Here is a 16,750-nt window from a genome sequence, read left to right as displayed (position 1 = left end):
GATGATATCATACCTATCCTATCAATTCCATTCTGCAGGAGTACTGGTTATCAGACTGAATGAAGCAGATGAAGTGAAAGTAAGAGGACCTTTTGAGAACACTTTCAAATATTGGGGCTTTGGAGGTCTATCTTGGTTTGAGTGAGGGCAGTTTTTGACAAATATGATCATGAAAAGGAAGGCTTGTTTGTGATAATGGCTTTTCCTGACACACTACAACTTGCTCTGGGTAAATCTGTCTTGAAATGCTGGGCCGGACGGTGCGTTGACGTGGGAGAGATTTACTTTGGAGGTTGAGCAAACCAAGGTGAACGCCGCTGTGAAGGCGAAAGAAAGGACCGCAAGAGATCTGGGTTGGTGGCATGACAGCCAGTACGTCTAAATTCACTCCTGGCCATCCATTGTGAGAGATCTGTTTGTGAATCAGAAAATGCCTTGCTCCGCATTCAACAACCCCCCTCCTCCGGGGACATAGTTTTAAAATTGGAATACTGGATACCCGTCAATGCCATACTAGAGAAGCATCGTGAATGGCGAAATACAAAAAATGAAGGTCGATGACCATGGATGGGGACAAGCACAAATTCGCTCTCCTACAAGCTGAATATTTAGGATGGAAGAGCCATGAAATATGGCTCCCATCAGATAGTGCAGTTTGCTATTTTGTGGCTTCTTTACAGAGGAAACCCACGGAGTGGAGTAGCTTTTATGGTGATGAGCCGGCCTGAAACTTGCAGAAGAGTCCCTTTAACCAGCAGCAGAGTGACACTGGGTCCTTTATGATCTCTAGGACGAGACATCAAACAGAAATAAGAATTATTGGTGAGAAGGGTGGTGATAATTGACATGGTCGTCCGCCCACTAAATACTCTACTACATCATACAAGATCTGCACCGGGCTCGTAGCGCTGCCTATCCCGCCTACCCCGCGGATCCTATCTTAAATATCCCCCCAGGGACAATCCAACAGAGAATCTACGGCAGCGTGGAAAGAAGGAGGCCTCGTTGTCTGAACCATTTATCTCAAGGTAAGGAGACAGATCACAAATTCTTCTGCGAATGCCACGTGCTATCTGCTGTTTCATACGTAGAAATTGCACTGGAGTTCCATGTCTCTTCTCGGCAGCCCGAGCTTCGGAGAATCATAATTACTACATAGCCGACACCTGTCCAACGTCCCGATTAACTTAGATAACAGGTCCACAGCATACGGTATGTACCTACTTGTGTCGGAGTCCCCCGCATGTCTCCCTCCACTCCAGATGATAGCAATTTGATCATAGAATATCAGTTCTCAGTGGGATTCTTGCTCCTACCGCCCGCATCCTGCAACCAGATGCTGATGTTATACACCCCTCCGATCAGCTCTCCATGCATCCGTCCCGCCCCTCACAGTAATTGCTAGTAAACACTCTATTGTTCAATTATGGAGCAAAGCTTTACATCTGCAAGTTCTGTCAATAGCAAACTTTGTGCCTGTGAGCTTGGCAAAAGAGTGGGAGCGCTGAGAAACCGAACTAGTTAAGAACATCGGTTCTCGGCGGGGTCCTTACTTCTATGGCCTCATCCACAACTAATTGCTAATATCATATACCACCCCCAACCGGCTTTCCCCGCATAGCCCCCGCTCTCCTCGCAGGAATTGCAAGTAAACACTGTATTTTGCCCAGTTATGGAGCAAGATTTTACGTCTTGGGGTGCGCTCGGGCAGTTGCAGAATGGATACAGTTGTGTTGGTTTGTGCTCCAGCGAGCGCTAGTGCTCTGATACACATGCAATCGTGTCGGGGAATGGGAATTTGCTGAAGGCTATATAAATGAGTATAGCAATGGAGTCCCGCCTAACATACGATGGTTTACCAATCCATTCTCTCTTTATTTTGAACACGAAATTTTGTAACCTAAGTTTGTACGTGCGAAGCAGTTGTATCAGCAGTTCGTGTACAATCCTACATCGACAATGTCCCGAAAAATAAAAGTCGCAGCGGCCCAAGTTGGTTCAGTCCACATCGACTCTGACCGCAAAGAAACACTCCAACGACTCATCGCCCTCATGAAAACTGCCGCATCATCCGGCGCACAACTCCTCGTCTACCCAGAAACTGCCTTCACGACCTTTTTCCCGCGCCACCTAATGAGCCAGGCGGAGGTGGAGAGATTCTTCGAGAAGGGTGATGACATAACCCAGAGCGAGAATGTCAAGGAGTTCTTTGACGCAGCACCTCACTGGGCATAGATGTCTGCATTGGATATGGGGAACTTACTAGTGCCGGAGAAAACTATAACACATGCGTCTACTATTCAGGGAAGCAAGGGAAAGTCCTCAGCAAGTACCGCAAAATCCACCTTCCCGGCACGAGTGAACCGTACGAGAACCCCAACGCAATCAACCAGTTGGAAAAAAGATACTTCAGACCGGGGAATCTGGGCTTCATGGCGTTCCGAGTCCCAGATCTTGTCCCGGATGCACTCAAAAAGAGTGACACGACCGCAACGACGATGACAAAAACAGACATCGCCGGCAAAGGTGACCCAATTGTCGGAATGATCATATGCAATGATCGCCGCTGGCCCGAGTCCTGGCGCGCGTACGGGCTGCAAGGAGTAGAACTTGTGCTGTGCGGGTACAACACGCCCAGTTTCGCACCAGACCTATACGGTGACCCAGAAATGGATCGCGAAGCGGCGGAGCGGAAGGCTTATTTCTATCATAAACTCGTCATGGAGTATAATAGTTATGCCAATAGCTGCTATTCTATTTCGGCCGCACGTGCAGGACTGGACGATGGGAAGTATGGGCTTATTGGGGGTTCGGCGATTGTCGATCCGATGGGACAGACGATTGCGGAAGCGAAGGGGACGGGGGACGAGGTTGTTGTGGCGGAAATTGATCTCGCGATGTGTCGGTATGGGAAGAAGGCGGTGAGTGATTTTCTTTTTTTCTTTTTTTCTTTTTTTCTTATGATTTTGGGTCTTCCTCGGTTACCCCCCTTCCTAATAATACTTATCCGATGGGAGGAAATAGTGTGCTAATGTGCTGGGCTGTACAATTGTAGTCGTTTGATTTCGACCGACATCGAAGGATCGAAGCGTATGGGATCCTCTCATCGCAGACGGGTGTTGTAGAACCTCCTCTTTTATGAGGTGGTAGCGTTACATAACTAATTACTTGTCATTCCAATGAGCAAAGTGTCGGTTGTTCTGAGATGGTCCTCTCGATATCCTAGATAGATTTTGATGTTCAAGATCCTACCCTACCCCGAACTTAACTCCCCAACAAACGCTCTAGCCCGCCTAGATTCCTTCAAGCGTTACCTAAAGTGTTGTAGAGCACAATGAATATTCGTTAAACGACTCTAAGATTTCCATGGAATGCCCTCAGTGCTTCCTCAATCCTAGCCAAAGCATTTGAACCAAGCAAGAGGCTCATGTCTTCATTAATAATATTGGAGTGGACAGGCAGGCATGTGCAGCGTAGTTTAAGCCATTCGCACAACATGTATCTCCGTACTTTTTGACCTATCCTGTCAAAAATGCTTGTTGAGAACAAGGTCGATGGGGTCTTCAATCCGTACGCTGTACTCCGTACTCTCTGAAGGCTAGCTTGGTACGTCGCACTTATTGACCCCCGATCAAGCAAATGCTGCTTTCCTGGTTCTCGAAAATAGGGTGCCTGCAGGTACGCGGACATTTCTCAGCGTTAGTGAGAGCGACTGCACGGCCCGTTAGCGGTGGTTTGATTTCCCCCACGGGACGAATCGCGTGACATGCAAAGAGGGATGATTTGCGGACAGCAAAACACGTTCAAGAGGGAAATCCGGACGTTCAAAACACCTCTATGCAGAGTAATTGGTTTACGCAGCGTGGTTGGACCAGCGGCGTCAGCTTACGCAGTAGTATGAGGAATGGGTTGTACAGCTGTCTCCAGTCTCCACGATCCAGCCAGTGGAACCTGTGTTAGCTAGCCCGTGACACGGTTCCCGTGCCAATAATAATAATTCCAACGATGCAGACGCATGCGTCCCCAAGTGGCCCCCGATCCCATCCTGGCGATGTTGCTGTGCTGTGCTGGTTGTTGACATGGTGAAGTTGTTGGGCAGCAAACGGAAACTCTTCGCGCTCAACGATTGGCGGCGATGACGTCGCAGCGCCAAGTCTCGCCCAACCAACCAGCGCAGGTTGCCGTCAGCCGTTTCCGTCCTCTGGAGAGCGGAAGTACCGCGCCACCGTTTTTGTGCGGTGAGGTACGGAGTATAATAATACATGTACAGGAACATCCCGACTTCCCAATACCCACGGCAAACCTGATCTCTTCAATCTCATCACCAACCCTCTTCCCTCCCCATCCCTTCTCTCGACTCCTATCATCTCTTTTCTTTTCTCTTTTCTTCCTTCTTAGGATTCGCTCTTGTTCACAAGCCTGCTATGTTTATGCACTTGGCAGATCATATTGGCTTCATTGTCGTTGACATCCGTTTACAAGGCTTAGAGAGTTGATCTAGCAATCGTTGACACAAGCACAACAAGTAGAGTGGGCAGTCAGTCTGCCAAGGTTATAGGGAACTGTGCTTTAGGATTGACTACCTGCATCTCTGTGTTTGCGTTGACGGTTTACCTCCAACCTCTATCCACCAAGACCACTCACTATCTCCCATTACTCTCTAGCCCTTGCGAAGGTGATGAACCGCGGCGATGCCTCCCCAGACTTTTCGATTCAACTCTACGATGAGAAATACGAACGTCCAGTTACAGGATGAGAAGGCCGCTCCCGTAGTTTCGGCTGGAATTTTCGACCCGCCGACAAATCCCGTTTTCATCGCTCCGCAGCGAAAAACCCAAAGACCATCTATCCGCCCTCTCCAAACCACACCAAGAAGAAATCCTCCAAAAGGAAACGCGGAAATGCGCTCCAGTTCATCGACAAGACCGGAAGTTTCTGTTCCTCTTCATGTTTCGAACTTGTTAGAAGCGACGGCAATTCCGGTGCCGCGGACTTGGGCTGGTCGGAAACAGCGTCGTTTGTTGGACTATAACAATGCAGAATATCTGGGTGGCTTGTTTGCGGAGGGTATAGCAGGAAACGAGTCTGGCAGAATGGTTCGAGCATCAAGAAAATCCTCTCTCCACGTTCTTTTGAGCCCTCCAAACGAATTGGCGGATGACGAGAGCAACCTCCCGGCCGGATCAGAGACTCCGGATTCAGTAGAATCCTTATCGCTGGACTCTGTTCCTTCTTTAGATAATGATGATGATGTTCCCACCCCATTCAGTGACCCGGCAACTCCATATTTTCCCACTCAACGATTGCCGTTTGTTCGGAAACAGCGTCTGTTCTCGCCCTGTGAAGCCTGCCCTCAGGACCACCCACTCCTTTCTTCGTCTATACCAGATAATCACATACACATCGATGAGACTCCCACAAAGCTACCAGCATATGGCTCAAACTCCTTCCGCTCTCTTCCAAAACTTGGAGCAACAGTCAAGTCAAACCTCACAGCCTCACTTCGAGCACTCAGATCCGCCGCCCAAAGCGTCTCGAATTTCACAGCCCCCTCAGTCCGTTCCGAAGATTTTCTGACGCGATCCTTCTTCTCCTTTTCTCCCGAGCTAACCGACGATAAACATCCTGTTCCAATGAAGAACCCCCCTTCACCGGCACTCCGTCGCTATTTAAACCCCTTGACCATCTCCGCAGCTGATATTCACATCTACAGCGAATCCCCGCGAGGAACTCCCGTCCAACCGCTCAGATGCACAGCCTCCATTCAAATGCAGACATACAGCTCTCCAGTGGTCAATAAAGTGCGCAGAAATCGCCCGTTTCTTAATCCGACAGGCGCAGATGGCTCGCACGCTGAGAATAGCGATGAATACAACGACTCTGACTACCAAGACGAGGAAGGCGAAGAAGACCCTCCACAATCCCCGGCTCACCGCCAGCGCGAGCCCAGAGAGAACGGCGATTTCCTCCGCATGGTCGTCTTAGAAATGAACATGCGGCGTCGTGGTAAACTTCGAAGTGATATCCCCGGTCGAGCCAAAGTCTGGCTTCCGCCGAGGAAGACGGTGGTGTCGTCATCGCCATCATCATCTGCTGTGACTGTTTATATGAGTGCAGGTGGTGGTGGTGGTGGTGGATGCGCTGGCTGCAAGATTCCACGAAGGTGGATTGCAGTATCTGCAGATGAATTATGTTGATTTTCTCTTCTCCTCTTCCCTTACTTTTGTATCCTCGTTCGCTTGACTGGCCATACGCCGCGCAGCCCATGCGCATTTTCCTTTCCCTTGTTTTCCTTTAACTCATTTTTCACTTTTACCTTGACGTTTTCATATGTCGAGCGGGTTGGCGAATACTACAAGGCTGGATTTTTTTATATACATTTCTTTGGGTTATAGTGGGTGTTCAAGAGGGTTTGGTTTTGGGGTTTTTTTCTGTGGTGATAGATAGGACATGCTATTTTAGTATTTTAGCGATTTTTTCATGAAACGTGGAGGTTAAAGGCACCGCGCGGAACAACTCTATTTACATAGACAAGCTTACAATCTGACTTATCTTTGTGAGTCCCTTATTTTACTGAGGTGTTTCCTTGGACGGTTGAAAACAGGGATGGCCATAAGGTGTCTGGGAAAGAAAAAAGAAAAAAGAAAAATTGAAATAATTTGCGGAGCGAAGCGAAGCAAATATATGATGAAAACCCTGGTCATTAAAAGTGGAGAATTTCCTTTTTGGGGTTCTTGGCGCGAATACAGCCCACTGATTGGTGTAGAATTAAGCGAAGCGCAATCCCGTGACATTGCACTATCATTCATGGATATTATCTACTCTGTACAGATTCTTGAATAATAGATTATGCATCTTATCAACTATCTACTCTGTACAGATTCTTGAATAGATAATGCATCTGATCAACCATCTCTCATAGATTCTCAAGAATGAATAATGTGTCAAAAGTCTGTATTCACTGCTTATAAAATCAGTCTCTTAATTAATTTATTTCTTTACAGTGTTCTACTACTTCTACAGCTGTCTGTCTTTAATATCACACTCAGAGAACTTAGATATTATAATCTTCTCTCATTACATCTTTTCTATCACTGATTATCTCTTTACACTGTGTAGAACTGTAAATGAATATATATAGTAAAATCAGATTCTTCTACAGTGTTATATCTCTGACTATATTAAAACTCTACTGCAGTTTCACACAGCTTATTACTTTTATATAAATGATTTCATTCATTTCACAGGTTATTTGAATCAGTTTTCAATCACTCTATGATATTATTCAGATATATCATAGAAAGATTTAATTAATGAATATATAATATAGCAGAACTGAAGTAGTGACTAGTTAGCAGTGTCTAGACTAACTATGTAATCATGTCTGAGATCAGAATTAAACTTTACAGTTATTATATTGCCTAAAAGCATTACTTCTGATCATGGTTTGTATTCATCACATTGATTTCAAATCATATTATTTCAAATATTAAAGATTTCAAATTCACTTTTCAAATAAAAATCTAGTTCTGAATAAAGAATATGTTTAAATTCTTAGTTACATTTTCATTCTGATCTCATTATTGAGAATGATATTAAATGAAATTATGAAATTACTTCTCACTTACATAATATCATAACATAGTACTCATTTGTTGAAAATTTAATAGAGAGTATTATTAAATATTATTACTTTTCTAAACACAGATCATAATTTATATAATTTTAATTATAAAAAAAATATAAAATACAAAAAAAAAAACAAAAAATAAAAAACAAAATAAAACAAAAACAAGAAAAAATCAGAATGAATGAAAAAAAAAAGAAAAGAAAAAGAAAAAAACAAAAAATAAAAACAAAAAAAATCAAGATTGCAGAGCTGTAGTACTCTTAAAATACTTACTTCTCAGAGTCTTTGCAATGTTCATTATTAACTGTGTATCTCTCACAGTGAGAATAACACAGCTGTAATAAGTTATTATCTTAATATCATCTAATAAATAATCAGTATATATCTGTATAAATGTGAATATTTAGAAAACATACACTTAAAAAGTGTGGCCAGAGTGAACTCTGCTGTCACTTGAATAGTATTAAGAATAGAACACTGAAATCAATGATTCTTCTCATTAATTTCACAGATAAGATGAGTGAAGATAATCTTGAGAAATATAAGATTCTCTGACTTCTGATAAAAATGAATCTTACAGAGAGACTCTATTTTCATAATATCAGAGACTGAGTATTATTAAAAAGTGTTACTTTCATGCAATACATATGCACTTACTGTGATAATTCACTCTCTACACATATAACTGAGAATTGCAGCTTTTTCATGCTGCACAGCTCTCTCTGAGATACTGACACTGGTTTACAACTCACACAGTCTCTCAGTTCAGTACACACTGTGTATATACAGCTCTGTGTACTGAGACTGTGTTAGTCATTATAATCTGATGTAATACTCACTTTTCACAGGCCATGTTTCATTTAGAGAGAGAAAGAAGAAGACACAACTGTGATTTTATTAAGAGAGAATGAATAATTAGTAATATTAAATATAATTTAATTCTTCTGTATTTAAAATTTAATTAGTCTATACTCTTTAATTTAAGAGTTTCTAGAAGTGTTTTAATAGTTTTTATACTAGCTTGAATTTAGTGATGAGTTGAAGAAGAAGAGAAAAGAGAGAAGAAAGAAATAAGAATAACTTATCTTTATAATATAAAAACAGAGAATTACTGCAATTATTCTTTCTAGTAACAAAGATCTGTTTTCTGCATGTATCTCTGATATAGATTATATGATAACTGTATACAAAGAATATCAATACTGCATGCATTGAATGAAAATGATATTACTATGCAATACTATAGCTGTTTCTGTATATCTCTGAAAGCTGTTAATATTTTCTTTATCTCTTTATATTTGATAAGTCAGTAATATATTTCAATGCACTCTTTCTTTCATCATCATCATTATCATCACTATCACTATTATTATTATCATCATTATCATCATCACTATTATTATCATTACTATTATTATTATCATTATCATCATCATTATTATTATTATTATTATATTATTTCTAATCATCTCTTCTGCCTTTATCTCTCTTTAATACTCACTGAAATCAATCATATCATCTCTCTTCAAATATTCTGCGATTCTGCAGATCACTAAGACGCGTGAGCACTGTCATAGATTGAAGAGAGAGAAGAAAAAGATATTCAAATAAGAAGAGACTGATTATAAGACATGTTATAATGTCTTGAAGAGACTCTGTAAAAGAGTAGAATGATAATAATTTTAAGTAACACTTCTGATAGATTTAGACTGAACTAAGTATAGAAATAATGCAGATAACATCACTCATGAGAGATTAAAGAAGAAGACAGTGAAGAGTCTTATACAGTAGTGATAAGACCAGGAGAAGTTCTGAGAATAATTTGAGTTCAAGATGAAGAGAGAAAGAGAGAAGAAGAGTGTTACTATAAATAAACAGTAGTAGAAGAAGATTAAGAGAATGTTAAAATAGAAGATAAAGAAGTCAAAACTAATAAGTTTTTTATTTATTAAGAGATAATGATTTTTGATAATACTTCTGTTCTCTAATTAATTAGCAGAAGCTGATAAAGAAGAAGGAAATTGAGGTCTTATTCAGGTCTTAAATGCGCTTCATAATTCAGAATATTGAGAAGACAGCCCTGCTTTCTGAGTATGTTAATCTGCTTATCACTGAGATGAAACCTGAGACAGTAGATCAGAAAATGCAGGATTTTGAGATGCAGGTTGACCTGAGTGAGAGAGAGTAGCAAGAACCCTTCTCTGAGAAGGCAGTGAAGAGAGATTTTGAGATAATTATTACCTCAGATGAGAAGAAGGAGAAGAAGAAGAAGAAGAAGAAGAAGAAGAATGAGAAGTGAATTATAAAGAATAATAAGAAGAATGAGAAAGAGAAGAAGTAGATTTTTTTCTTTTTATATTAGTTAGTTATAAGTTTAAGTTTTTAATTATTAATAATTAAAATTAATTTTAAGTTTTCAAAAATTATTGTACAAGTTGTAATCAAGTCAGGAATGATATATATATATATATATATTTAACTATCATGATTCACAAATCACTATAATGTATAAGTATCAACATTTTTTCAACATTAATATTCATAATATTAATATATTTTTAATGATATCATCTGATAATATAATTTGATAACACTCTCTTTCACAATATTAATATATTTTAAGAAATATGATAGAAATTAATCAAGATTATTTATTTACTTTTATACATCAATAATATTCAATCTGAGTTAGTACTAAAATTATAACTAAGCTAAGAAACAAGATTATTTTCTCTTATATTAATTCTTCTTATACACATCAGTGATCAGTTATTGAAAATAAATTGTTATCTTTCTTAAATTATTATCATATCTTCTGAATTCACTTCTTTCACTTCTTTTACTTCTATTGAAGATTTATAAACTCTTTAAGAAATCACTGTGAATCACAAAGTCTATATTATTTACAATTCAACACAGAATGCTCTCTTTCAATTATAATAAATAATCACTTCATTCTTCACATCTGATTTCAGGTCATGAAATTTATGAAAAACTCAACATAAATATCAAGATAATCTATGAAATAATTATCAACAGATTATATTGTAGATTACTGAAGAGTCATCTCTCTGCTACAATTACTGTAACTTTATTTAGAAACATTCATTATAAACTGATCATAACTCTGAAGAAATTTTCTGACATCTGAAGTCATCAGAATATAGATAATAAAAGAAAAATAATCAGAAAATTACTACTGAGCTGATAAGTTACTCTATCAGATAATGATTTTTAATAATACTAACTTTCTAATTTGAAGAAAATTATGTGAAAACAATTATATATCAGTACTCTGATTTCATAACTCTTATCTGATAACTTCTGTAAACAATTACTTCATATATATATATCTCTGAATCTTTCTCTTCAATCAATTGAAAACCCTGAATTCTGAATACTTCTTCAAATACTTAATTCAAATCTTTATATTTCACATTGATTCTGTCTTCAGTTCAATCTTGAGATATACTACAAAGTTAATATACAACATCTAGAATCAGAGTTGAAGAATCATTGAAGAGTGTCTCTTACAGTGAATGCATAAACTAGTACAAACAATCTTGCATTTATGACAGTTATATGTTATTATATTGATGAGAACTGAACTTATCAAGAGATATTAATTAGATTTGAATTATTGATCAGTAGTCATACTGAGAATTATATGACAGAGATATTAATAACTGTGATTAAAAATAACTATTGAAATATTAGTCTCAGTCTTCTTATAATTATAACTGATAATGCTGCAAATAACTACACTATGATGAAGAGCTTGAAGCAAAAATTGACTTTGTATTTCTGAAATAGTAAACAAGGTTATATTCTCTACATTGCTCATATGGTTCAACTTATGATGTAAACACTGATAAAGAATCTTAACATTGAGATGAAGAATAATAAGATGACTGGTTCTTGAGATAAGAATGAGATGAAAGTGATTACTCAAGTAACTTTTACATCTACTTTGCAAAAGATAATGTTTTTTAACAACACTTTTTAATATTGCTTTTTGATAATGCTTTTTAGTAACACTACTGTTAATTTTGAATAGATTGACTAATAATTTAAATATCACAGATTTGAAACATTACTAATGTGATTTGTACCTTCTCTAAACAATAACAATGATTTTATAATATTCAATAAATAAATAAATCAGTCACATCACTGAATATGATACAGAATGTTAAAATACAGTGAAGTTTAATATATAAGATAGCTGTTCAGACTCTTCAATTGTATCAGATAATTGATTATTAAGTGCAACACTCTGATTGAGAAAAGATTCAGATATTGAAACTTTCTGATATGAAGTGAACTCAGTTGAAATATGTGATTGATTTACTGTTTCAGTTTTATAAGATAATAAAGACAGTCTCAATCACTTGTACATCAATGCTGCAGTCAGCCTGGTGAATATATAACAGTTTATTTACTCATCTTGAGAAGTAGTTGAATCACTCAAAAAGAAATTCAGTCTGAGATAATACTATAGTGCAGGCTATTATTACTGCAAGGGATAAACTAGCATATTATTACAGTAAAACTGAACAATCTTTTACAGAGTACTATACTGTAGCAGCTCTACTAGATCCCTCTCATTAAGTTAATATCTACACTTCTCAAGATTGAACAGAGGAGAAATGAGACTTGTATGTTAAATTAGTCTGAGACTACTACAATGCTAACTATCAGAGATTTGAATGAGTAGATGTTCAAGATATGAAGACAGTGAAATACAATTCCCTAGTAAGTAATGATCTTTAATAACACTTCATATCTCATAGAACTATAATACTAACTTTGAAACAGAACTTACATATATTGATTGCAACTGAAAATCAGGTAAAACTACATGCTTATAAAACTGAATTTAACTGCTATCTTCAAGATGATCTGACAAATTTACACATCAAATCAATTCTAGAGTTATGAAAAATTGTTGAGAGTATATATTCAACTGTTGCACTGATGACATGTGATATTCTGACAATTTCATTGACAGAGGTGAAAATGAAGTGAAAGTTTAACTCAAGTCAAGATATTTATCATTATCACTGAAGACAATTACAAGGAGAAACAATCAAGAAACTCATGATTATAAAACATGAAATTATCAGATGGTTTAATACCTCTGATCACAGTATATCAGAGAAGTGTAGTTTTCATGAGAAAGTGAAGAATAAACTTGCACAAGAATGTATTTAGTTGTTTCATGAGTGTTATCAATAATTGTTACCAAATTCTGATTATATAAGTAATCACTGAATGAACTGAATGAGACTGATTTTAATCTTCAGTCTCAGTCTCATTCTGATTTTAGAAGAATGATCATCTTTCACAGTTTATTCTAAGAAATTACTCTCATTTCACTGTTCTTGAATTAAATCTGGTTATTTTTCACATCATTTCTCTCAGAAATGATTCATTTTCAGATTTTTTTAAGGCTTGGTCCTGATGAGACTCATGTCAAGAAATGTATGAGATCAGACCAAATAGAACTAAATGTGAAATTCATGGTCCCGCCGGCCAGTCTAGCAGTGTCATGTAAAGATAGTTGTTTTAAGAAGTTATATAAGTGAGCTTGACTATCTTGCTTGAATAGTGAGCTTGTAGACTACAAAGTTATTGTGAGAATATCACAGATATAATACTTAGTATACTAAGAAGATTGTATGAGACATGCAGTAACTCTTATATATCTTTCAGTAGAAGTAAAATGAATCACTGACTTCTTTTATAAGAAGTTAGCATCTAGCTATTCTATATAGATAATGAGTGAATATCTTCTCTTATTTCATAAGTGAGAATAGCTGAAGTGATATCTCAGCAGTGTCTTACTATTAAGAAAAAGTAATCTACTAATCTTATATAGAAGTGAGATTCTCATATTTATTAATTAAATCTTTCTATGATATATCTGAATGATGTCATAGAGTGATTGAAAACTGGTTTGAATAATCTGTAAGATAAATGAAATTATTCATATAAAAGTAATGAGCTGTGTGAAACTGTAGTAGAGTCTTGATATAGCTGAGAGTATGATAATACTCTTCTCTTTAAGAGTATAGTCTCTATACTCTTAAGATTACTGAATTAGAAATTATCTTTGTTATATAGCAATAGTTATCAACTGATTAATAGTATGTATACTGTATATAATATAAAGAAATAGATGAGTTTTTCTACTGACTGTGTAGATCTTTCTTTTCTCATCTTTGTTTAAATCAAATATGTGATAAATGAGTTTCTTATATATTAATTTGAAATGTGAAAAATGTAGTTAATAAATGACTTACAGATCTTTTAATATATTTCATTCTATATATAAAATTCTCTGTAAAAGTGGTGTGTTTTAGAGACAAAGTTAACAGTAGTAGTAGAATTTTCTCAAAAAGAACTTCTCTCTCTGTGACACATTTTTCTTTCTCTCTTCTCATCTGCAATAGTGAGTGCATAAGAGTATCATTCTTGAAGAACAGTAGAGAGCTTATTCTGATATTTTCTAGTGAGTAAATGTCTTTGTGATGCAGCTGCAGCCTCTTGTAAGAATAAGTACTCGCGGCGATTATTCAGGTGTTTGCAGCTTGGCGTGATATGTACTGTTAACTACTAGAAGTGTTCACAGTAGAAAGATAAATGTAGAGATCAAGTGTATAATAGCATTCAAGCTGAGTTATGAATAGTATTCATGAACTCCAGTCTATATAGTTGTGTGTAGCCAAGAGCCGCTAGCTCTATTGATTACATGAGAGATAGGAATAGGGGTAAAGAATCTGTGAGAAGTGAGATTTCTTACATATCCCCCCCTCTCTAAGACTTCATCTGTGAAGCCTTTCACTGAGTGACTTCATAGTCAGCTCAGCACTGCAGTGATACTCACTAAAAATCCTTCACATCTGTAAAAAACCTCAGTGAGGAAAAATCTCTTGTTATCATGAAGAGAAAAGAGTCTGTCACTCAGTTTCTTATTCTGTGAGATTCTTTGTGATCTACAGATTCTTCTCTGACTATCACACAGATTCATCTCATATCTTTCATACAGAAGAGTTTCAGTTGACTCTCAATCATTTTCACAAGATTCTTGTGTAATCATCACACAGATTCATCTCACAGATGAATCACTCTCTGTGAGATCATTCTTATCAAAGAGAAATATTTGTAAGTTAATCTTTCATTCATTCTTGCAAATCATTGCTCTTTGACACTGTAGAATTGTGAGGAATTTTTCATTCTTTCATCAACTCTGTAGAATTGTAGAATCAAGATGTTCACAGTCTATAATCACTCTTTATAGTCATATAGAAAGATCCAGGCCTGTGATTCACAATCACTCTTGTTTACTAGAGTGATCTGACTGTTCTGCAGAATCACTCACAGTGTAAGTAAACCTCTCTAGAGTAGTATAAATATCTCAGATCTGTCTGCAGAATCTCATCTTCTTTTTCCTTTTTCTGTAACAGCTCTTATTCTTATAAACTGTGAGTATTCTCATTCATCTGTGAAGTGTTTTCACTCAGATGACAGAGAGAGAGTGTTTCTGACAATATTCACATATTAATTCAAGAACTTCTCAAGAATAAAAATTTTTTCAATTTCAACATCTTTGTAAACAATGTCTGGTCACTGCTGAGCTTCTCATGAGTGTTCTCATAACTTCTTCAATCACTTTTTACTGGCTGATGAAGCAGGGGTGCTGCTGCTTATGACTGCATCTTCATTCCTCTCAGCCCTGTCACTGCACCTGATCTTCAGGCCAGCAGCTCATCTCATCCCTTCCCCAGGCCAGTCCCTGGCTCTAAGCAGTGCAGTCTCTTCCTTTGCTGTAAGTCTTCTCATAAGTAATTCCTTACAGACTCTAGCTGACAGTTCTTGTGAAGCTCTCAGTGTTATCAGTGTCTCCTGCAGTTCCACAGGCCTATGATCACCCTCTCTCTGCCTGCACAATCTCTGACCAGACATATGTGAATATGCCTAGATTTCCTATCAATGATTCTCGCGCCGCGGCGCATTTCCGCAATCTCATTGTCAATAAGAGATGAGTTCTCAGGTACCCGCAAAATCCAGGTAGTCAAGGCAATGCAAATGCCATGAATTTGCAATGAGAGTTGATCTGGGCAGATGAGCCTTCTCTTCACATTCTCATTATTTTCAGACTGAATACTTCAGCATAACTGAGAGAGTGAACACAGCTTTGTGAGAAATATCTGATCACATGCACAGATAATCAGTCTTCAAGATTCTGCTGCAACTGCATGCATTCTGGTGTTCAGCTTCTCTGAAGTCTGTGCATTTCTGACAGTCTTCACATCAAATGTAACAATTGTCTGTACTATAGACATGATACTCTCTACTTCTTTGAAGAGAGAAATTAGTAGTTATAAAGAAATTAAGTGTCACAGATATTGATAATGTAAGTGTGAATTTTCTTTATTTTTTCTTTATTAATCTCTAAATTGCATTCATGACCCTGTTTATTTTCTTGTTTTTTAGCTTTAATAAGAACATGTTTTCTTCTTCTCTTGTATACATCACAGACTGTTCATCTCAGTAGAAACTCATCATCTTATAGACTAGGATTTATAAATGACAGTGTTAATGTCTTTATTATAACCAGGTTCTTAGTGAAGACTGCATCATTCTGACTTGTCAGAATTCACAGTATGAAAGTCATGTCTCAGCTTCTGCAGATGTCTTATCTGTTCAGATGATTCTCAAGTGAACTCATTCATCTTGTCAGAATATTCTTATCACTGAACCTTGAATCAGAGCTTGCAATCTTGCTTCTCTGAGTTAATAATTCCTTTAACCTGATATTCTCTTTCACTCTCTAGTACTTTGCAGATAGAGTGATGAGTTACAGAGTTCTCTTCTGAGAATTCCTTATATTCACAGAGCAAAGAGACATGAAAAACATTGTACATCTGCAACTCAGATAACAGTTTCAATCTGTAGAACTATGAGCTAACTTTCTTCATAATCTTACAAGACTCTGTCTGTAAGAGATTCAGCTTCTTGCTAGATCTTCATATGATGATGTTTTCTAGACTTAGTCAGACTCTATCATCTTTCTTGAAACTCTTTGCAATGTGCTTGAAGTCATAGTATCTCTTC

General features: G+C 37.4%; 3 protein-coding genes across 3 annotated transcripts; all 3 read left to right on the top strand.

Moving 5' to 3' along the window:
- The first annotated feature begins 1,659 nt into the window (after nt 1–1,659).
- On the top strand, nt 1,660–3,367 carry BDBG_07794 (N-carbamoyl-D-amino acid hydrolase). The gene is made up of 3 exons (XM_031723261.1): nt 1,660–2,204; nt 2,267–2,921; nt 3,056–3,367. The coding sequence occupies exons 1-3, from the start codon at nt 1,960–1,962 to the stop codon at nt 3,140–3,142; spliced, it is 987 nt and encodes a 328-aa protein (XP_031580388.1). The 5' UTR covers nt 1,660–1,959; the 3' UTR covers nt 3,143–3,367.
- A 1,324-nt stretch (nt 3,368–4,691) lies between these two features.
- Nucleotides 4,692–6,197, top strand: BDBG_07793 (uncharacterized protein; the record flags this gene model as incomplete). The annotated part of the gene is made up of 1 exon (XM_002621908.2): nt 4,692–6,197. One exon carries the CDS (start codon nt 4,692–4,694, stop codon nt 6,195–6,197), a length of 1,506 nt encoding a protein of 501 aa, XP_002621954.1.
- A 9,144-nt stretch (nt 6,198–15,341) lies between these two features.
- Nucleotides 15,342–16,358, top strand: BDBG_07792 (uncharacterized protein; the record flags this gene model as incomplete). The annotated part of the gene is made up of 4 exons (XM_031723260.1): nt 15,342–15,461; nt 15,492–15,533; nt 15,860–15,952; nt 16,254–16,358. The coding sequence occupies 4 exons, from the start codon at nt 15,342–15,344 to the stop codon at nt 16,356–16,358; spliced, it is 360 nt and encodes a 119-aa protein (XP_031580387.1).
- Between the last annotated feature and the right edge of the window lie 392 nt (nt 16,359–16,750).

This window comes from Blastomyces gilchristii (assembly GCF_000003855.2).
Source record: "Blastomyces gilchristii SLH14081 genomic scaffold supercont1.20, whole genome shotgun sequence".
NCBI classification, from domain to species: domain Eukaryota; kingdom Fungi; phylum Ascomycota; class Eurotiomycetes; order Onygenales; family Ajellomycetaceae; genus Blastomyces; species Blastomyces gilchristii.
This window is presented reverse-complemented; position numbering and strand designations above follow the sequence as displayed.